At 46.1% G+C, this 23,761-nt stretch overlaps 1 protein-coding gene across 4 annotated transcripts in view; it reads left to right on the forward strand.

Annotated features, from left to right (window-relative positions):
• Positions 1-14,072, forward strand: part of LOC134903177 (duodenase-1-like) — a 61,144-nt gene extending 47,072 nt beyond the window's left edge. For 3 of the 4 annotated variants that reach the window (XM_063914447.1, XM_063914448.1, XM_063914450.1), the window contains 3 exons: positions 2,549-2,711; positions 10,643-10,894; positions 13,608-14,072. In XM_063914447.1, coding sequence (XP_063770517.1) covers positions 2,549-2,711; positions 10,643-10,894; positions 13,608-13,760 — 568 coding nt within the window. In that variant the 3' untranslated portion in view covers positions 13,761-14,072. The remainder of the gene's footprint in view (positions 1-2,548; positions 2,712-10,642; positions 10,895-13,607) is intronic. The other variant, XM_063914449.1, reaches the window with a different exon arrangement.
• Positions 14,073-23,761: the final 9,689 nt, after the last annotated feature.

The raw sequence follows: 23,761 nt of genomic DNA on the forward strand, positions 1-23,761 counted from the left end.
ACACTTTTTGGACATGCCTCAGCCAACAAATGTGATACTGTATGCCGAAAATACGGCACCTACATTATATACATGTGGCCTTTCTGCACGCCCATAGGGCTATTCCGATGGTCAATTATCAAAACATCTGCGACCAACGCTGTGTGTGTGTATATATTAGCGAGGCTGCTGGTGGGCATCTCATCCATTTACAGGCAGAATTAGCATATTATTGCACATCCGCTGCATACAGGATCGTACCAGCAATGCATTAGCATAAATCTCAGACTCAGCCCCTAAGTAAAGTATTTATCGTGTTAATTATCGGAAGCTGGGTGGTCCCTGGTAATGAAAGTATCTATCACATTGTGAGTAGCAGCGGTGGACTGGGGTCCTGCGTCGGAGCAGGGGTCAAGCTCCAAAAATGTAGTATTCCCAGAGCTTGATGAATTTAGGTCCCCATAGTAGTGAATGGGAACAGCGAGCCAGATTGGGGCTGAAAGGTAGGTAGGAGATTTCCATGATATCTCCTGCATTACCTTAATAATGAATAGCCCTGGTACTTAGGGGCAGATGTATTATCCTGGAGAAGGGATAAAGAAGTGATAAAGCCAGTGGCAAACGCAGGATTTGCATGGGGGGGTTTCCAGAACTGGGTGGAGCCAATCACGGGGGTGGGGATTGAGGTGACCCAGTATATGCTGGGTCGGTAAAACTAGTGTGTCTGTGTGTGTGTATATGTATATATATATATATATATATATATATATATACACATACACACATATCTACACATATATATATATATATATATATATACCGTATATACACACATATATATATACATATACATACATACACATACATAGCATATTAAACATGCATACATATATATATATATATATATATATATATCCAAGAAGAGTACAGGCACTCACCACTTCCTTGATGATAATGAATTTATTATACCTCACAGGTGTATCTCACATAGAGAGGAACGCCAGCATGTCAGCAAAAATGTCGACGTTTCAGCTTCATCCGAGCCTTTGTCAAGACAGACAAAATCACATCAGGCTGCTGGGTGTTAACCTGATGTGATTTTGTCTGTCTTGACAAAGGCTCGGATGGAGCCGAAACGTCAACATTTTTGCTGACATGCTGTCGTTCAACTCTATGTGAGATACACCTGTGAGGTATAATAAATTCATTATCATCAAGGAAGTGGTGAGTGCCTGTACTCTTCTTGGATATATTTTGGACTATTTGAGAGCCCTTTATGGAGCACCGCCCATGATGTAATTTGCAGCAGTGAGTGTGGATTCATTGGATATATATATATATATATATATATATATATATATATATATAAAACAACACACAGGGGGGTGGGGGATATAGCGACCAATGGTGTCTAAGAGATACACAATGAGAATGAGTGGGTCTGAGAATAATAAAATACAATTTATTAACAAATAAAATGAACAAATAAAATTTGAGCAGCAATTCTCTTTAAAAAATGGGATAAAAACAGCATACACAATACAAGATAATACCAGTTAAAATATATAAAAAGATTTATGCTTAACTTGGTATGAGGTCACTGACAGGGAGTGTCATTTATTTTATAGGTTAAATTTATACCTATTGTTTTTATATTTGTTGTTGTTGAACACAAGTGGCGCAATAATCTCTTTCTATATATATATATATATATATATATATATATACACACACACACACACACACACACACACACACACAGTACACGTATATATACACACATGTATATATATATATATATCATATGTGTGTGTGTGTGTTTATATGTATGTATGTATGTATATATGTGTATATATATATATATATATATATGCATGCACATGGATATATACTGTATGTACTATAATTAAAATAAAGTAAACTTTTATTGAGCACTTACAAGTGCCACCAGGAAGACAGCAGGCTGCAGAGGATGATAGACAGCCATTAATAATACTCATGCAGCAAAAAAAAACAAATATTTTTTTTTGGTGGAGGGGGGTTTCTGGGTGCTCGGAAACCCCCCCCCCCCCCCCCCTGCGTGCGCCACTGAAAGCAGTGATAAGAGCAAGGCGATAACGCACCAGCCAGTGATTACGGGTTTGAAAAATGACAGGAGCTGATTGGCTGGTGCGTTATCACCGTGCACTTATCACTTCTTTATCACTTCTCTAGGCTTAATACATCTGCCCCTTAGTTTCTACAAATGTATATGAAAACGTTAATTTTCACCTACTTTTGTTGAAATTAAGGGATGATGAATTAAGGGATGAAAAATAGACCCCTTTAACTCTGACAGTCCCATACTGCACACAGAGGATTTGTACACCAAGACTAGAGGTGTGAGAAAAGGTATAACATAATTGCATTATGGGCAGTTGTATAATTCCAAGTAGAATACTGCAAATCTCTATGAACATATATGTGTTGTTTTCTGGACGCGTCCAGTGTCTTCTCTCCACAGCAATTACACTTCATACTAATATGCCAAAATAATTCCCAGTGCACACAACAAATGTAACCTTAGTAGATCTTTGGGAATCTCTCTATACAGTAGCGATACCACAATTGTCCTTGGAGCTCATGATGTGTCTCAACCAGAACAAACACAGCAGATCCTTGGGGTCCAAAGCTATCACGTCCATGCAGAGTATGATAACGAAGTGATGTCTAATGATATCATGCTATTAAAGGTGAGAATAACATTTCTTATCTCTTCTTTCTAAACAAAATTTAACGTGTTGCCTATTATTATTATTATTATCCTTTATTTATAAGGTGCCACAAGGGTTCCGCAGCGCCCAATTACAGAGTACATAAACAAATAATCAAGCAGGAAAACAGCAATTTACAGTTGACGACAATATAGGACAAGTACAGGGTAAATAAACATAGCTACATCAGCAGATGACACTGGAATAAGTATCAGGTGGCAGAAGACTGCTGGATTTGGTGCAGTTGAATATTATTAAAGTAAGAAAAGGATAAGCACATGAGGGAAGAGGGCCCTGCTCGTGAGAGCTTACATTCTAAAGGGGAGGGGTAGACAGGCAGGGGTGTGACAGATGGGGTACATAGAGAGCGTGGAACAGAGGTTTAGGATGAGATTTGGCTGGGTTTGATGTAGAAGTGGGTCTTGAGAGCCCGTTTGAAGTTTTGTAGAGAGGTGTAGAGTCTGAGGGGGAGAGGTAGGGAATTCCAGAGAAGTGGTGCAGCACGTGAAAAATCTTGGAGGTAGGAGTCGGAGGAAGTGATCCGTAGACAGGAGAATCGGCATGCATTAGCAGAGCGAAGAGGACAGGTGGGAGTGTAAAGGGAGATAAGGTCAGAGATGTAGATGGGAGAGGGCTTTGTAAGCAAGTGTGAAAAGCTTGAAATGGATTCTGAAAGGGAAGGGGAGCCAGTGAAGGTCTAGTAAGCGAGATGGGGTGGACGTAGTGCGTTTGGTGAGGAAAATGAGCCGGGCAGCAGCATTGAGGATAGATTGGAGTGGAGAGAGGTATTTGTCAGGAATGCCAGTCAGGAGGAGATTACAGTAGTCCAGTCTGGAGATGACCAGTGAGTGGATAAGAGTCTTAGTAGCATCCTGGGTCAGAAAAGGTCTGATCCTGGAAATATTTTTTAGATGAAAACGGCAGGTTTGTGAGAGGTGCTGAATGTGTGGTTTGAAGGAGAGGGAGGAGTCAAGGATTACTCCAAGACAGCGCACTTCGGGGCTAGATGAGATAGTAGTGCCATCAATAGATAATGAGATTGTAAGAGGTGAGGTTATGCGGGAGGGAGGGAAGATGATCAGCTCGGTCTTAGACATGTTAAGTTTAAGAAAGCGCTGGGACATCCAGGAAGAGGTAGCAGAGAGACAGTTGGAGATACGAGGGAGGAGAGCAGGGGAGAGGTCTGGAGAGGAAAGATAGATTTGAGTGTCATCAGCATAGAGATGATATTGGAAACCAAAAGAACTAATGAGCTTACCTAGTGAGGACGTACAGAGAGAGAAGAGAAGAGGACCAAGGACAGAACCTTGAGGTACCCCTACAGTTAGTGGAAGTGAGGGGGAGGTGGAGTCCTGAGAGGAGACAGAGAATGAACGGTCAGAAAGGAAGGAAGACAGCCAAGAGAGGGCAGTGTCACACAGACCAATGGAGTGAAGGATTTGCAGTAGGAGAGGATGGTCCACAGTGTCAAAAGCAGCAGAGAGATCCAGTAGAATAAGTAGAGATTCGTGTCCCTTAGATTTAGCAGCATGGAGGTCATTGCATACTTTTGTAAGGGCAGTTTCAGTGGAGTGGAGAGGACGGAAGCCAGACTGGAATGGGTCAAGCAGTGAGTGTGAGGAAAGGAAGGAAGTAAGGCGGTTGTAGACAATACGCTCAAGGAGTTTGGAGGCAAAAGGGAGGAGAGAGATGGGTCGGTAGTTGGAGAGAGTGTTTGGATCAAGGGTAGGTTTTTTAAGAATAGGAAAGATGAGTGCATGCTTGAAGGCAGAGGGGACAGTGCCTGATGAGAGGGAGAGATTGAGAAGGTGGGAAAGATGGGAACAAGCAGAAGGAGAGAGGTAGCGGAGGAGGCGGGAGGGGATAGGGTCAAGTGGGGATGTGGTGAGGGGACAGGAACGAATGAGGGCCATGGCTTCCTCTCCAGATGCATGGGAGAAAGATGTCAGAGTTGGTGCGAGGGATGGGGAGGGTTGGTAAGGGATGGGAGAAGGCTGGTTACTGATGGTCTGTGTGATGTGATGTCCTGACGTATGGAGTCAATTTTGGATGTGAAGTAAGGAGCAAGGTCAAGAGCAGAGAGTGAGGAAGGGAGATGAGGTGGAGGTGGGCAGAGGAGTGAGTTGAGAGTGGCAAAGAGGTGCCGGGGGTTGGAAGACTGGGAGGAGATGAGGTTCTTGAAGTATGACTGTTTAGCAAGAGAAAGGGCAGCACTGAAGGATGAGCGCATAAGTTTGAAATGGAGGAAGTCTGCCTTAGAGCGTGATTTCCTCCAGTGTCGCTCAGCAGTACGTGAGCATTTTTGTAGATATCTGGTGCATTTGGTTTGCCAGGGTTGAGGTGTTAATTCGCGAGGGTGAATAGTGGTTGGTGGAGCAACAGAGTCAAGAGCAGAAGTAAGGGATGCATTGTATGTGGAAGTGGCTTGTTCAGGGCATGAGAGAGAGAGAAAAGGAGAGATAAGCAAGTCAAACAGGGAGGAAAGGAATGTGGTGTCAGTAGCTTCAATGTTACGCTTAGTGATGGTAACCTTAGGAGGTAGAGATGGGGAAGTCGAGAGAGATAGGTTAAAGGAGAGCAGGTGGTGGTCAGAGAGGGGAAATTGGGAGTTGTAAAAATCAGAAATATCACAGCGGTGAGTGAAGACCAGATCCAGTGAGCTCCCATTCACATGGGAGGGTGAGGAGGTCCACTGGGAGAGACCAAGTGAAGAGGTGAGGTTAAGGAGTTTAGAGGCAGGGGATTGTGTGAGAATGTCAATAGGGATGTGGAAATCGCCTAGTATAATGGAGGGAATGTCTGAAGAGAGGAAGTGAGGAAGCCAGGAAGCAAAGTTGTCGATGAATTTGGAAGCAGTGCCAGGGAGGGCGGTAAATGACAGCTACTCTAAGATGTACTGGTTGGAAGAGGCGTATGGTATGGACCTCAAATGTAGAGAATGTAAGGGATGGTTCTGGTGGTATGAGTTGGTAGGAGTAACTAGAAGGTAAAAGGACCCCTACACCACCCCCATGGCGACCCCCTGGTCGGGGTGTGTGTGTGTGAATGTGAGGCCACCAGCAGAGAGAGCAGCAGGAGAAGTAGTGTCAGAGGGCGTAATCCAAGTTTCAGTAATGGCTAGTAGGTGTAAGGAATTGGAAATGAAAAGGTCATGAGTGGGGACCAGTTTGTTACAAACAGATGTGGCATTCCAGAGGGCACAGGATAGGGGGTATGAGTTTGTGGGAGAGATGTGAATGAGATTACCCATTAGATGTTTCAGTGTTCTGCTCACTTCACTGGGTTGAGAGCAAATTACATTATAAGAGCAAGCCCTTACCTACTGTAAGGGCTTGCTATGGATTTCATTACACAAAGAGACAAAGGGGGTAATTCCGACCCAATCGCAGCGTCCTTTCGTTCGCACAGCTGCAACAGGGTCACTACTGTGCACGCGCGTGAAGAAAGTGGTCGCAGCGGCGACCGCAAGAAGATTGACTGCAGGAAGGCGTTCCGGGGTGGCAACTCACCGTTTGGAGCTGTTTTTGGGGAGTAGTAAGGAAAACGCAGGCGTGTACAGGCGAACGGAGGGCGGATGTCTGACGTCAAAGCCATGTCCATCATCGCTGGATACGTCGCAGAGGGTAAGTCCGTCCAGGGCTGGTCTTGTTTTGCAGGAAACCTTTTTAGCATAGCAGGGCTGAACAAGTGATCGCAGCCCTGCTATGCTAAAATACACTCCCCCATAGGCGGAGATTAGTTGATCGCACTAGCAGTAAAAAGTTGCTAAGTGCGATCAACTCAGAATGAGGGCCTAAGTTCTTTTTAACACACACACACCTATATAAAAGCTGAGTATTTATACAAGATATACTAAAGCAAATTGGCTTGTTCGTTCATTACTTACATCAATCTCCCTCTCAGTTCCACCAACTCACTTCATGCTGCAATTTTGATCCTTACCTACTTATAGGTGGGATGCATCAATTTTCTCATGAAAATCCCAGTATATCCCACCTTTTCCATCTGCTTACTGGCATCTGTGATTGTCGGCATGCAGGTACACCTACCTGTAGAGACAGAAAGAACATTGAAATGTTTCTGATTCGATGGAAGTATTTTTCCCACCGAATTGCGGGTATATGATGGTTGCCCGCTTTCCGATGCCCATCTAGTGATTGACAGTTTCTGCGCAGATGCAAACACCTGGAAGTGGCATCTACAGCACAGTTACTGTGCACAATTGAGTAGCTCTGGATTCTTCTGCACATGCGCACACTAAAACAATCGACTGTCATACCATTGAATGGTTGCAATGGATGTCGGAAGCCCGGGAACCATTTGATGCCAGGCTTCCGATGTCCATCCCTACCCGGGGATTTTAGTGCTCATCAGCCTATGCAATTGGCAGGGGATGGAGATGGATCACCTCTAGTACAGTTGGTCAAAACTATGGGCTAAATTACAAGTCTAACCACAAAGCTAGCCTACTTATGTTGTAGTATGAGTTGGATATCCAATTTGCATAGTCTAACCAATAAGGTCTTGCTAGTAATTTATTCCTAATTTTTGCTTACTAATTGGTAGCCTCCAAAAGCAGTGTTGTGTCATGTTTGTCTGTTCCAAGTGCCATAATGCATCTGCCATTGATAATGCGATAGGTTTAATGCCATGAATGTAAGAGGTCTGACCCAAGTACTAGCAGGATCTGTAGCAATAAATGGGTATAGGCAGTTTCTCAGGGATCTGTATCATACATGGCTGTGCATAGTAGTGGGTCTCTGGGCCTAATTCAAATTTGTACTTAAACCTAATGGTTGAGGGGCTGCGCTGGATCAAGACCTGTTCTGAGCATGTGCAGAACGGTTCTTGCTTTCACGTTCGCAGCACCCTATCAACCACAACATGGTTGACATGCTGCAGCATTTGGTGGGCGGAGAGGGGAACCTATGGTCGTGATGGCTGCGATGGTGATCCAAGGCTGTGTCCTCAGAAGCAGCACTCAGATCTTACAAATGCTAGCAAGAGGTGTCTATCTCCTACAGACGCTTCCTGATGCATTCTAATGTTTAATTACACAGAATTACAGATGGGTAATTCATTCCAAACATGAATTTGGTTCTCTGGGGGAATTCAATTATTCACCTGGTGAATCCGCGCGACACTGCCACACTTTACGACGGAGGATCTCACTTAAAAGTGCTCGCTGTCCCATAGGGTGTGAGCACTTTTAAGTGAGTTCCACATTCAGCCGACCATACGAAGGGGCGAATCAGGGCTGGCATTGAAACATTGCAGCAATGGCAAATCCGCCCCCTTCACACCTAATTGAATTTCCCCTTTGTGCCTTGAGGATATGTGTAATGCAAGGGCCTGTACAAAGTGTAGTGACTATAATTTTACTAGAAGTTCTCTAAACGTAAAGCAAATAGCAGTCATATAATACAGTTACACATAGACACTCCATTTTCATACATTTGTTTTTTATGTAACTTTGAGTGCTGCAATACAAATTAGGCATAGGTGACAAATAAACCTAGAGTTTGAAAAAAAACTACTTAAAAAAAACTTTTGACACTTTTTTATAATGTTCCTATAGTTTCATCCATTCGTAGTCTCTGGGGATGGTTTCCACTGTGGCATGGTGATAGTAGCTGTGCTAAATTTAGCCTGTTGACCTTTTGAACCATCTACCATTTACATGTCGACCATAATTGACTGTAGACCTTTCTAGTGTAGATCTATAATCCGGATCCCAAAAGAGGTGACATACCTAGGAATCCACATACAACGACAAGAAGATGGAAGTTTTAAACTCTGTCTATTAAAACTGGTACAATTCTCAAACAGTTTGCTATGTCAGAAGTTAAAGGTGTGACAACACCAATGGACTCATCATATCTGAAATTAGAAGATGATCTCTTACCAAATAATGAACAGTAGGCAACAACAAGCAGTGGGGACATTTTTATATGTGGCAATTACTTCAAGGCCTGATATTTCAGTAGCTATGCTTCATCTTTGTAGACGTATCAGTAAACTTCATCAGAGAGATTGGAATGCAATTTAAGAGAGTGATGCAGTGCCTTAAACACATGCAGGACTTTTACTTGATATTGTCAGCAGAAGGAAGCCAATCACACCTCATCAATCAGGAGCAAGCCAATCATGGCTCGCTGAATCATAGCTCCACCCACTCATGGTGTCTGAAATCAGACTCTGCCAAGTGGAGTCTTCAGTATGGCAGCAGCAGTCAAAAGAAAAGAATGTCGGGAAAAGCGCTCGAGTGGCCTCTCAAGAGGCAAGAAAATGGCACAGCTGACCAGGATGTCCCAGTGGCAGAAGAAATAAGATGATGACTGGAGAGTGCTGCAGGTGGTGAGAAGCAAAGTGCAAAATTAAGTTCCCAACTGCAGCCTCTCCCAGCTTACCAATTTACCACCTTCTTCCCCATCCCTTGACCTCCAGGTGTCAGGCATAAGGTCCGTGGTTGCAATTACACCTCAGACCTGTGGGGCATATTAGGCAGGCAGATTGCCTATACCGCAAGTAAAAGTGACTGGGCATAAGGCTCAGGTCACTTTATGGGCCCTAAGCTAGACAGGCAATAGCCGGAGCCTCTGGTGAGTGGCTGGGCATTAGCCCCAGTCCACATTTTAGTATCAGATAGGTAAGGGGGCCTCTACTGTGTGGCATAACATGAATAAGGGGCTATACTGTGTGGTGTAACGTGTATAAGGGGCTACATTGTGTGATGTATAAGGGTTACTAGTGTGTGGCATAATGTATATAAGGGGTACTTCTGTGTGGCAGAAGGTAAATAAGGGACTCTACTGAGGGACATTATGCGTATTAGGGGCTCTACTGTGTGGTGTAATGTGTAAAAAGGGCTCTACTGTGTAGTGTAATGTTAATAAGGGATACCACTGTGTGTTAATACGTGAATAAGGGGTAAATATGAAACATTACATTGGAGACCCATCAAGAGGACATATTTGTAGGAAGGCACAAATGTATAGTTTGGATGCCAAACACCGTAGCACTGGCCCTGGGTGGCCATCTTGGTTAGGAACTGACATTTCGCTAGAGAGGCAATTTTGTTGGAGACTGCGTAGTACACACTCCACTTCTAATGAGCTGGAGGGGGGGGGGGGGTATTTATCCAGACTCTGTTATAGAAGATGATGTTCCTTCTTTCCTTCCCTCCTTGCAGCAAATTAAGATTTCACCATGTGTTTGATACTACTTATACATAATACAGAGTTTGTGCTGCTCCTATACAGCGTATCTGCTAACAAAAAGGAAATTTTTGTTTCCTATATAGACCCCTAATACTGACGGGACTTTTCACAGGTCTTGTCCATTTAGTTCCCATATTAAACCTGGGCAAGTTTTGGCTTGACTGTCAGAAGGAGAGAACTTTGCTTCTCCCTATGTGATACCCCTTTTACACCTAAATTCCGGCACTGACCTGGGTTTTTGAACACTGTTCCAACCCAGATCAAACACGGGGCAAACCCTGGCTCTTTGACCCAGGTTATTCCTGGGTTGGTGGCGTTTACACTGCACACGGGTGAAGTATTTCTATTTTTGCCAGCGCTTGGAGATGACAGTCTCCTAGCGCCATGAGCCGGCTCTTCCTATGCTTGTAATGGGACCTGGGTCAGATGACTCAGGTCACCCGTTTACACTGCTCTGATACCTGGGTCCCATGTCATTGAACACTGGGTCATTTTTTGGAGACCCTTTTACACAGAGCCCTGGGTTATTGCAGTGGTGTAAAAGGGGTGTAATTTATATCTTCATGCAGAGTTATGGGGAGTACTCCACCACAGTAGACAACCCTTTTTATATAGCCTGAATTATAACCTCATATACTCATAGCCATAACAACGTGCCATTACTAACCCATTCATATCTGCTCTCACCAGCTGTCATCACGAGCCCAGATAAATCACTATGTTCAGACAGTTCCACTTCCCACCAGCCAGAATGACCTACCACAGAATACCCCCTGCAGTGTCGCTGGCTGGGGACTAATCGATAAGATGCATGACACTGACAAATTATTTGAAGTTAACGTGACTATCGTGAGCCGCAGGTTGTGTCGTCGCTTCTTTCCTATATTGGATGAGGGGATGATCTGCGCAGGAAACATACACAAACTCAGAGACTCCAGTCAGGTAAAGGGGTGCAATCAATTAGCTATGCAAAATGATGCCTATTATACTGAGGAGGGCACAAATGAATATACATATCAAGTGCTTTAATAAGGAAGTAACAATTACACGTACATTAATAGACTTAGGGGTCTATTTACTAAGCCTTGGATGGAGATAAAGTCTCTGGAGATAAAGCACCAGCCAATCAGCTCCTAACTGTTATTTTTCAAACCCAGCCTGTGACATGGCAGTTAGGAGCTTATTGGCTGTTACTTTATCTCCAGCAACTTTATCTCCATCCAAGGCTTAGTAAATACACACCTTAATAACAGGTTATCTGAATAACAGAAAAGTCCAAGGTACTGTTTATTGTATATACTGTAAGTTAAAAGGTCCTTCAGTCCCTGATACTGCTGGTAACAAGATGTCTACTCTATAGATGTCTTGTGGAAACAGATCAACATTCCAAGGAATATCCAGAATCAATATAGTATCTGAGTAGATAGTCTCTAAGCATATAATCCATACTAGTTCTTACTCAGGATACAATACCTATATTGGACATTTATTTTAGCCACATAAGCATTTTAAAATGATTTAAAGTACATTTCATTGGAACCTTCTTATTAAAGCATCGTAAAATACTATGCTATATATTGTTTTCTCACATCCACCAATAAAACCCCATCCATCAGGTACAAAATGCTGTGATCCTGGACTTCCCTCCTAATGTATGATTGCGTCACCTGTGGTGAGAAACCTTCTCATGAATTAACTAGTTCAACACAGGTGATGGCAAGGCAATCATACATTCATACACCGTTCACACAGCACAAAAAACCTGGTATCGACCCGGTATTTTGCCGGGTCGACACGGGTCACTGTGCAGTGTGAACGGTTCAAATTTCCGGGTCGCCTGACCCGGAAATTTAACCCAGGTATAAAAAAGGGTTATTACTGGGTCAGGCGCAGTGTGAATTGGTTTTCTCGGATCGATGCAACCCAGCACCCGTTCACAGCATAGGGAGAGGCGGCATGGAGATGATGTCATCTCCAGCAACGCCTATGCCCCACCCCCATTGCTGCCTGTGGCCCCCCCAGATGGCATATTGCCGGGTCGGGAAGCCACCCCATTCACACTGCACAGGTCCAATACCGGGTCACAGCTGGGAAGGACCCGTATCCAATTCCCGGGTGTGACCTGGCAATGGCAATGTGATCGTGGTATACGAGGGACGTCCAGGAGCAGAGCATCTTGTACCTGATGGGTCCTTGCAGACACGCAAATCACATGCTATGGAGGCAGGGCCTAATGACGTGATATCCCCCCTTTCCTTTCCCGAAAGTTGCCTGCAGTGTCACCTCTCCGGGCTGCATCTGGAGAGTAGGCTTACCATACTATCCCTTTAAACCGGGACGCTCATGGATATCACAGGTTCTTTGGCTGATTAAAATCAGGTGAAATGCAGGCCAGCCAGCCCCAGAATCTGTGTAATTCATTAGTGTCCTGGTCTAAAGGTATAGAATAGTTAGCCTACCGGAGAGAAGTTCTAAAAAGTTGGCAAGTATGAACTGGTCCCAGGGGCATCACCGGGTGTAGTGACACCCGGTGCGCACCCTCGATATGCCAGCACGCTGGAGGCACCCTCTCTACAAAAAAGGGGGCGTGGCTGCAAATAAATGGGGCGTGGCCTCGTGGGTCGTCATTCCGGGGGCATGCCCAGCATCTTGGGAGATGCAGGGCTTTACTGGGCTGCCCCCGGAGACTGTCTGCAGCGCTGTCGGCTCTTCTGCTATGACAGGAGGCGGGTGCTATAGCAGAATTTCACACTGCAGCACCTGGTTCCTGTCATTGAGGAGGAGCCCACAGATTGGTGTCACCCCTTCTAGGCGTCACACCTGGGTGCAGGCCGCACCCCCTGTACCCGGCTTGTGACGCCACTGACTGATCCATACTTCCAGGAGGGACAGAATGCTCTGCTCCTGGGCTTCCCTCTTAAGTTATGATTGCCATCTCCTTTGCTGAAACACCTTCCTTATCCATTAACATGTTTCAGCCATCATAAATCAAGAGAAAAGTCCAGGAGCAGAGCATTCTGTCCCTCCTGGAGAGGGTCATGTTGGGTGGTATGCTGATCTATACTAAGTAAGCCCCCAACTATGATTTGCAGTTATTAGTGTACACACTATTTTTAAGAAATAATTCCCAAATCTATATCTCAGTACTATACTTCCTGATGTTTTGCCTTTGGCATAATATGAATAAACTGATATTTGAGACTTCTTGTAGTCTGAGGCATTCTAGTGATAATGCGTTGGGGTTTATTCATGAAGCAGTGAAAAGATTGGAGAAACAGTTCAGTGAAGAAGTTTACCATGGCAACCAATCAGCATCTCCATTACATTTTATAGAATGTATTTGATAGAGGCTTCCTTCAAAGCTGATTGGTTGCTATGGGCAACTTCTCCACTGGTCCTTTTCTCCATTCTCTTTCACTGCTTCATGAATAGACCCCAAAGTATCAGTCAGGAGCCAATGTACTAAAGTAGTAAAGTACAATTTAATGATGTCACAAAAAAATAGTATGGTTACTTGCCATGGAACATTTATGTTAAGACCATGTATAGTATTAATGATGTTAATAATAATAATAATAATAATAATAATAATAATAATAATGCTATTCTTTCCACCATGTGTCAAATATAGTATTTTTTCATCCTGTCTTTTCAGGGAGACTCTGGGGGACCTCTTATTTGTGGAGGGACTGTGGAAGGTGTAGTATCATATGGATTTGATCACCCTCCTGGTGTCTACAGTAGAGTTGCAAATTACTTGGAGTGGATTTCAAAGACCATCTCTGAACATAATGACATGGATAATTAAAGCCAGTAATTTACAGTAACTGGTATTGTCCACTAAGGTGTGCTATTATTTTCCCCACACTTTGGTTAAGCCGTTATCACAGTCATTACATGTAATCTGAAATCAGGCATTATCCATATGTAACCTGTTCTGTAATGTACTGTGATACATACTCTTTCAAGCACTTTGTAAAATGCTGCATTTACATATTGATTGGCATCCTCAAGACATGAAAGCAACTATATGCATTATATCATCACACATCTAAAACAGCAGAAAATCCTTGTAGAACCGGTTATTATATGCAATGAGTAAATGGACTACATTAATGAACCTTCCTGGTGCTTTCTGGGTAATTATGAAAACTTTTAAGTGAGCTGAATGTGAACCTTATTACTTCTGAATACATCATAGGCCTCAATTTATTGCTGTCTCTTATCCCTTATTCCTTAAAAAAAGTCAATAATATTCATAGGAGCAACTTTCCAAAATTATTGGGGCTGCTCAAAATATTACACTTACTCCTAGGGCCGCCAAGAGCTGGACAAGGCCCGGGTACAGGAGTTGCCATATTAGGGAGGCATGGCCATTCCCCCTCCAAATTGTGTATATGCATACCTGAATTGGCCACTGGGTTGGCACGGCAGATAGATCTGCCTGGTGTGTACCTAGACAAACACAGTCTCTGGGTGCTGGAGGTGTATAGATATTATCAGCATCGTTATACACTGAGGTATGTTCATTGCACAGAACAGAAGACACTACTCAATGATAACTGGACCAGTAGCGGATCTTGCCCGGGTAACCAGGACTTTTGCCCTGGGCGCCGCCTTCCGGAGGGCACTGGCGCCATCCGGAGGGTGCCGCACCATGGCAAGATCCACTACTGTGCCCTGCTCCGCTGTGCCCCCCCGCTGGTCCCCCGCTGTGAAGGGAACCAGACGCTACGCGTCTAGTTTCCCTTCGTGGAGGGGACCTTTGCTGTGCGGTGCGCAATGACATCATCGCACAGCATTGTGGCACAGACGCTAGGGGTCATAATTGACCTCTAGTGTCTATGCTGATCCGAGGAGAGGAGCGGCATCGGCGGAGGTCTGCAGCGGTCTGGAATCAGGAGCGGGGATAGTAAGTATAATTTTTTTTCTCTTTCAGCGGCGCTACAGGGGGCACAAATGGGGGTGTAACGGACCACGCCCCCGTATGAAGCCACGTCCCTATCGTTTTGCCTGCGGCGCCACAAGGGCAAGAACCGTCCCTGAACAGGACCTTACCAGTTCTAAAGATAAGTAGAACTTTACCCAGGGCATGTACAATGAACAGACATACTGTACCTTATGGGCAGGTTTATCAAGCAACAGTTATGAAAATTGCTAGTTGCCTATTATGTATTTGCATACCAAGCTCTGTAAACCAGTGGGTAACGCACGATAACCCATAGTTTCCGCGTCAAGTGACAGAATCTATGGGTTTTCCAGCATATTAAACTCCAGAGGGTGCATTTAACATGGATTTTTCCTTGCACCTCTTGAGGCTGTGATGAAAAATCTGCCTTACGTGCAGGGCCGGACTGGGACTAAAAATAGGCCTTGGCATTTTTGAAGCACACGGGCCCACCTCGGTGTCAGCATCTGACTCCTCCCCTTACTATTATTGACTCCTCCTACTTCTGTGCTCTTACAAATATAATTAATGTTATAACAACATACAAGTGTTCATCATTTTCTATTAAAATACACACAACCAGTGGTTGAAGTGGAAATGTTGAAGTGGGGGTATGGAAAAGCAAAGGTTGTAACCAAGCGCTCTGAAAAAGGGGTGTGGCCACTCAAAATGGGGCGTGTCCTTCAGTGTAGTTTACCACACCATATACTCCTTATACACATTATGCACCACAATAGTAGGACCCCTTATACTATCTAGTACTGGTGCCCCTTTCACATTATAGCACACGGAATGAGCCGAAATTCACATTATGGCACATGGAATGAGCCGAAATTCACATTATAGCACACGGAATGAGCCGTATTTCACGTTATAGCACACAGAATGAGCCGCAATTCACATTATAGCACACAGAATGAGCCACAATTCACATTATAGCACACAAAATTAGCCAAAATTCACATTATAGCACACAGAATGAGCCAAAATTCACATTATAGCACACGGTATGAGCCAAAATTCACATTATAGCACACAGTATGAGCCAAAATTCACATTATAGCACACAGTATGAGCCAAAATTCACATTATAGCACACGGTATGAGCCAAAATTCACATTATAGCACACAGAATGAACCAAAATTCACATTATGCCACATTATGACAAAATTCAGAGAGAGTGACAGCAAGCACATAGGGACAGGGAGAGTGAGGGACAGGGAGAGTGACAGAGGGACAGGGAAAGTGACAGCAGAGACATAGGGACAGGGAGAGTGACAGAGAGAGGGATAGCAAGGGCATACAGTAGGGACTAGGGAAAGAGAAAGGCAGCAGGGTAAGATTACCTATTTAGCAGTGGCAGTGCTGAGGATGCTGGGGTCTGCGGTGTGGTGGATAAGGCGGCTGTGGTCGGCGCAGGGCGGAGGAGGCTGTGGGCTTCGAAGATGGTGCGGAGGAGGAGGCTGTGGGAGCTGGCGGAGGTGCAGAGAAGGGCTGAGGGCACAGGTCTATCCAATTTAGCTCCTCACTGTACGCCCATCTACAACAAGGCAATCTATATTTTAAAGCCAAACAGAGAACCTCACCCATACCGATGTCGGCAGAGAAGGCCGAGGGCAGCGCCGGTGCAGGCGAGGAGGAGGCAGATGGCGGTGGCGGTGCAATGGACAATGGAGGAGAAGGCAGCTGTGGTCGGCGGCCTTTGGTGCAGCACTGCAGTGCGGCTCCTATGACCTCGGCACTACTATTTCAAATCTGCTGCGGAGCGGCCGCGTGGACAAGAGAGCAAGGTGAGGACAAGAGAGAGAGAGAGGTGAGGACAAGAGAGAGAGAGAGAGGTGAGGACAAGAGAGAGAGAGGTGAGGACAAGAGAGAGGGAGGGAGAGAGAGAGAGGTGAGGACGAGGAGAGAGGTGAAGACGAGGAGAAAGGTGAGGATGAGGAGAGAGGTGAGGACGAGGAGAGAGGTGAGGACGAGGAGAGAGTAAGGAACAAGATTGAGAAAGAGAGGTGGGGATGAGAGAGAGCAAGAGGTGTGGACAGAAAACATACGTAAAACCAAACGGGTCTCACCAAGCTGAGACTGGGATCTGCACCTGTGGAAAAGGAACCAATAATTACTAAGGTACCTTACACATCTGGATTTGTGTATTATACACAACCCTCAAGAGACTATGGGGTAAATTTACTAAGATGGGAGTTCTATTTAAGATGGGATGTTGCCCATAGCAACCAATCAGAGTCCAGGTATTATATTCTAGTAGGTACTAGATAAATGAGAAGTGGAATCTTATTGGTTGCTGTGGGCAACTTCCCATCTTAAATAGAACTCCCATCTTAGTAAATTTACCCCCATGGGTGGGATGTAATAGCGTCTGAGATTGCCGGAGGTGCAGGTTGCCAGCCGCACTCAGACGTTTTTTAAAGCGGCAATCATTTACAAGGCAAAACCATGCTTGTAAATGATTGCTGCTTTAAAAAAAAACATCCGAGTTCGGTCGGCATCCTGCACTTCCGGCAAACTCGGATGCTATTACATCCTGCCCTATATGTCCAACTTCACCCACTTGGTCATCCATTTAGTAAAGTGATCAGAGAAACTACCCAGATAACCATCTTCAGGTTTAATTAAGAACTGCACCATCTAAACAGAGCTACTGTATACAACTCTGTGTATAAAGAAGCCTGTTGTGTTCCCTTATAACTGCACTTAATTGTAAGTCATGGTAAAGCACTTATCCTAGGCATGCTTATAATGTGCATTATTGATTGATTTACTAGTATGCAGATGACTCGGCCGTCCCACTGTCCGCTCAGCTCCCCCTGCCCGCGCCGCTCATACTCCGGAAGGCTCAGTCGCGGCATGACGTCCCTACCTACCTATGCAGATGACGTGGCTGTCCCACTGTCCGCTCAGGCAGCTCCCCCCACCCACGCTGCTCATACTCCGCAAATGACGTGGCCGCTCAGCACAGTGCCGCCCAGGAGGCGGTGCTGGCAGTCTCGAAATGGATGGACAAATCGGCCCACCTGGCCATCGGCCAATCTGTCATTTGCCAGAAGTGCCAGATGGCCAGTCCGGCCCTGCTTATGTGCACCCGCTGGGGCTTAATGTGCAGGGAACTCCACAAAGGAGTGCAAAGGAGCCCCTTGTGGGCTCGCTGCGCTCGCCACGCTGCGGGCACGGTGGCGCGCTACGCACGCCACACTATTTTATTCTCCCTCCAGGGGGGTCGTGGACCCCCACGAGGGAGAATCGCTGTTGGTATGCCGGGTGTCGGGATTCCGGCGCCGGTATACTGTGCGCCGGGATCCCGACATTCGGCATACTGAAAACCACCCCTCTAGAGAACAACTTATTCCCTTTATGCATGTGGGCATTTATTCTATCACCAGGGATGGAGCCAGAGAAGTGCGCTAATCTTGTGTATATATATATAGGTTTATCTGCGGTATCTGGACTCCAGGTTGACACCAAAAAGGTCGACACACCTTAGGCCGACATGGAAAAAGGTCGACATGAGTTTTTTTATTTTTTTAAATAATAATTTTTTGAACTTTTTCATACTTTACGATCCATGTGGACTACGACTGGGTACGGTAACTTGTGCAAAGCGCAGTGGTAGCGGAGCGAGCCACCTTGCCCGAAGCCGCAAGCCATGCGACGGGATGTGGTGCACTGGGTTCCCGGCCACTCTACGAAGAAAACGAAACCAAAAAAACATAAAAACTCATGTCAACCTTTTTCCATGTCGACCTTGTCCATGTCGACCTTTTGTCCATGTTGACCTTCTGTCCATGTTGACCTAAGGTGTGTCGACCATTTGGTGTCAACCTAAGGTGTGTTGATCTTTTTGGTGTCAACCTGGAGTCCCAGACCCTTATCTGCACCTCTTCACTGAGAGCTCTGTAAATGGATCACTTAATTCAATTCAAAGCACTTTATATCCAGTATAAATTCGTTTTTCTCCTCTTAGGCGAATTGGTCATTAGGTGTGGGATGTGGTGCCCCTGGATTGGCAGAGCTGGATGGCTTTAGTGTGGCATACCCTTATATTAACACTTATCACATACTAATTTCTTTAACACTATTTCTTATTTTAATTACATCTGATTTTTGTATCACTTTTTCTATAGCTTTGGCTTCTTAAACACTACTCTATTAACATTATAGTATTTTCACTGGTATGCTGCCCTGGGCTGTCTGGCTTATGCTGATTTTTTTGGGGTGCCACGCCCTGCACCTAGATATAGTGCTAGGGACCCCAATATTTATACAGAGAGGCCTTGATGTGGCTTGGGGGCTTACACATACATTTGCGCAGATACTGTATATGTAACCAAGATCTCTGAATTCTAAGATATTGTATGGGATTTAAATCTGGTTACTGCTATCATTCAGGGTGCTGGGGGAAACAAAATGTGTTTTCTCATTCGTCCTAGAGGATGCTGGGGACTCCAAAAGGACCATGGGGTAAAGACGGGATCCGCAGGAGACATGGGCACTTTAAGACTTTAAATGGGTGTGAACTGGCTCCTTCCTCTATGCCCCTTCTCCAGACCTCAGTTAGATTCTGTGCCCAGAGAGACTGGACACACACTAGGGAAGCTCTACAGAGTTTCTCTAGAAAAGACTTTTGTTAGGTTTATTATTTTCAGGAAGCACTGCTGGCAACAGGCTCCCTGCATCGTGGGACATCGAGGGGAGAGAAGCGGACCTACTTCTGTGAGTTTAAAGACTCTGCTTCTTAGGCTACTGGACACCATTAGCTCCAGAGGGTCCGATCACTTGGTGCGCCTAGCTGCTCGTTCCCGGAGCCGCGCCGCCGTCTCTCTCACAGAGCCTGAAGAGAGAAGCCGGGTGAGTAGCAAAAGCAAGAAGACATCAGTGGCGGCAGAAGATTTCTGATCTTTGGAGGTACCGCGCAGCGGTCGCGCTGCGCGCCATTGCTCCCACACACCAACGACACTATATGGGTGCAGGGCGCAGGGGGGCACCCTGGGCAGCAATCAAACCTCATTTTGGGCACTGGCATGACAGTATACAGTGCATAGGCCCTGTATACAGACCCCCGCCAGTATAAATAAAAGCGGGACAGAAGCACGCTATGTAGGGGGCGGGGCTTCATCCTCCAGCTCTAATCAGCGCTATTTTCTCTCCACAGCAAGCTGCAGAGACGCTGGTCCTGGCCCTTCACTTCTGTATCAAGTAACAGGGTGCAAAAGCAGGGGGGGGGGCACAGCTTATTTGGTGTTGTGTTGTGTTGATTTACATATAAAAGCGCTGCTAGGTCTGGGTTTTGTAAATTCTGCAGACCGGGTGCGGCGCTGGGTGTGAGCTGGCAAACTCCCTTTCTGTCTCTCCAAAGGGCTTTACTGTGGGTCTGTCCCCTATAGCTCAGTGTGATTGTGGGTGTCGGTACACGTGTGTCGACATGTCTGAGGCTGGATGCTCTTCCCAGGAGGAGGCTGGTGCGGGGGCAGAACAGACTGTGGGAGTGACTCCGTCGGCACCGCCGACTGCTGATTGGGTGGATATGTGGAATGTTTTAAATGCAAGTGTGGCTTTGTTGCATAAAAGATTAGACAAATCTGAGTCTCAGAACCAAGCATGGAGACAATCCTTGGGAGATGTTTAGTCACAAACTCAGACTTCAGGGTCACAGAAGCGTACGTTTACCCAGATAGCAGATACAGATACCAACACGGATTCGGACTCCAGTGTCGACTATAATGATGCCAAGTTGAATCCCAAACTGGCTAAGAGCATTCAGTACATGATTGTGGCTATAAAGGATGTGTTACATATCACTGAGGACCCCGCTGTCCCTGAGACGAGGGTCTGTAGGTTTAAAGGAAAGAAACCTGAGGTAACGTTTCCTCCCTCTCATGAACTTAACGCTCTTTTTGAAAAGGCTTGGGAAGCTCCTGACAAAAAGTGGCTGATTCCCAGCAGAATTTCTATGGCATACCCGTTTCCCTCTGAGGATAGGTTAGGGTGGGAGTCATCTCCCACGGTGGACAAAGCTCTGGCGCAATTGTCCAAGAAGGTGGCGCTACCGTCCCCTGACATGGCAGCCCTTAAAGATCCTGCAGATTGTAAACAGGAAACTACTTTGAAATCTATTTATCTCACTACGGGTACGCTGTTTAGGCCGGCCGTAGCATCGGCATGGGTGAGCAGCGCGATTGAAAAATGGGCAGATAACTTGTCATCTGACTTAGACACCCTGGATAGGGATAGCGTGCTTTTGACGCTGGGTCATATCAAGGACGCTGAGGTCTATCTAAGGGAGGCTGCAAAAGATATTGGCCTCTTGGGATCAAGGGCCAATGCTATGGCAATCTCGGCTAGGAGGGCGTTGTGGACTCATCAATGGAATGGTGATGCTGATTCTAAAAGGGCTTTGGAGGCTCTGCCCTATAAAGGTGGAGTTTTGTTTGGTGAAGGTCTCGCGGACATGGTTTCTACAGCTATCGGGTTAGTCTTCATTTCTGCCTTTTGTCCTTACGCAGCAGAAGAAAACGCCTCACTATCAGATGCAGTCCTTTCGGTCTAATAAATTCAAGAAAGGATGAGGGTCCTCCTTCCGGCCTGACAGCCGGCATACCGACACTTATTCTCCCTCGTGGGGGTCCACGACCCCCCTGGAGGGAGAATAAAATAGTGTGGCGCGTGTAGCGCGCCACCGTGCCCATAGCGTGGTGAGCACAGCGAGCCCGCAAGGGGCTCATTTGCGCTAGTCACACTGTCGGTCACACGCCGGTATGCTGGTCGCCGGGAGCCCGACCGCCGGCATATCGTAGTGAACCCCTCCTTAATGCTGCTAGAGGCAAGGGGAGGGGAAAAAGGTTGCCGGCTGTGGCTAGTTCCCAGGAGCAGAAGTCCTCCCCGGCTTCTGCTAAGTCCACCGCATGACGCTGGGGCTCCCATGCGGGAGTCCGCACTGGTGGGGGCGCGTCTTCAGCTCTTCAGTCAGGTCTGGGTTCACTCGGGCCTAGATCCTTGGGTGCTGGAAATTGTGACCCAAGGATACAAACTGGAGTTTCAAGACGTTCCCCCAAACCGATTTTTCAAATCGGCCTTGCCAGCTTCCCTTCCGGAAAGGGAGGTAGTGTGTGCTGCAATACACAAGCTGTGTCAGCAGCAAGTCATTGTCGCGGTACCCCCGTCACAACGTGGGGAAGGGTTTTATTCAAGCCTGTTCGTGGTCCCAAAGCCGGATGGTTCGGTCAGACCGATTCTGAACTTAAAATCCCTAAATCTGTTTTTAAAAAGGTTCAAATTCAAGATGGAATCTCTCCGAGCAGTGATCTCCAGTCTGGAAGGAGGGGATTTTATGGTGTCAGTCGACATAAAGGATGCTTACCTGCATGTCCCCATATATCCTCATCATCAGGCGTACCTGAGGTTCACTGTTCAGGATTGTCATTACCAGTTTCAGACGTTGCCGTTTGGTCTTTCCACGGTCCCGAGGATTTTCACCAAAATAATGGCGGAAATGATGGTGCTCCTGCGCAAGCAAGGGGTCACAATTATCCCGTACTTGGACGATCTCCTGATAAAGGCGAGATCAAAGGAGCAGTTGCTGAAAAACGTTGCGCTCTCCCTGACGGTTCTGCAACAACATGGCTGGCACCTAAATTTGCCAAAGTCACAGTTGATTCCGACAACACGGCTGTCGTTCTTGGGCATGATTATGGACACGGAACTACAGAGAGTTTTTCTCCCGTTCGAAAAAGCTCTGAAAATCCAGAACATGGTCAAGGGAATTCTGAAACCGGCAAGCGTGTCGATTCATCAATGCACTCGAGTGCTGGGGAAGATGCTGGCGGCTTACGAGGCCATCCCGTTTGGCAGGTTTCATGCCAGAGTTTTTCAGTGGGACCTGTTGGACAAGTGGTCCGGGTCCCATCTACACATGCACAGGAAGATATGCCTATCTCCCAGGGCCAGGATTTCTCTCCTGTGGTGGCTCCAAAGTTCTCACCTCCTAGAGCAGCCGTGGCCAACGCGTGGCTCTTGAGCCGCATGCGGCTCTTTCTTTATTCAAATGTGGCTCCCAACACTCAAAGTCACCTGACCACAACAGATCCTGGAAACCGGTGCACTTCAGCCAGACACACAGCAGCACTACGGCGACTGAAAACTGAGGGAGCCAGATACTGGGCTGTAGTGACATATGAAGGTGGGCTGGAGTGACACAAGGGGGAGCTTGCTGGAGTGACACAGAAGGATCCTGGCAGGAGAGACATAATGGGGGAGGTGACTGGAGTGACACAGGAGGGTGCTGGCAGGAGTGACACATGGGGGAGCTGGCTGGAGTGACACAGGAGGGTACTAGCAGGAGTGACACATTCACACATGGGCTGGCTGGAGTGACACAGGAGGGTGCTAACTGGAGTGACACATGGAGGAGCTGAAGTGTATTATGTGAATATGGCTGTTTCAATATATGTTATTTGGATCTGGATTTTTTAATTATTTTATGTGGAAGTGTTTTTTTCAATGTATTTTATGTTGGATCTGGCTTTAAAATGTATTTTATGTGGATCTGGCATTTTCATTGTATTTTATACCAGAGGTGTGGCCTAGCAGGCACAAGGCCATACCCCATTTTTGCACACGCGCCTTCGGCTTGATGTCGGCTCTTTGACGTACCTAACAAGATTGTTTGGCTCTTTGTCTCTGACTGGTTGGCCACCCCTGTCCTAGAGGGTCACAGGTTCGGGATCCAAGATTGGATCCTGGTGACCACGGATGCGGGTCTCCGAGGTTGGGGAGCGGTCACACAGGGGGAAAATTTCCAGGGAAAATGGTCAAGCCAAGAAGCTTGTCTGCACATAAACATTCTGGAATT

This window comes from Pseudophryne corroboree, chromosome 1 (genome assembly GCF_028390025.1).
Source record: "Pseudophryne corroboree isolate aPseCor3 chromosome 1, aPseCor3.hap2, whole genome shotgun sequence".
NCBI lineage: Eukaryota > Metazoa > Chordata > Amphibia > Anura > Myobatrachidae > Pseudophryne > Pseudophryne corroboree.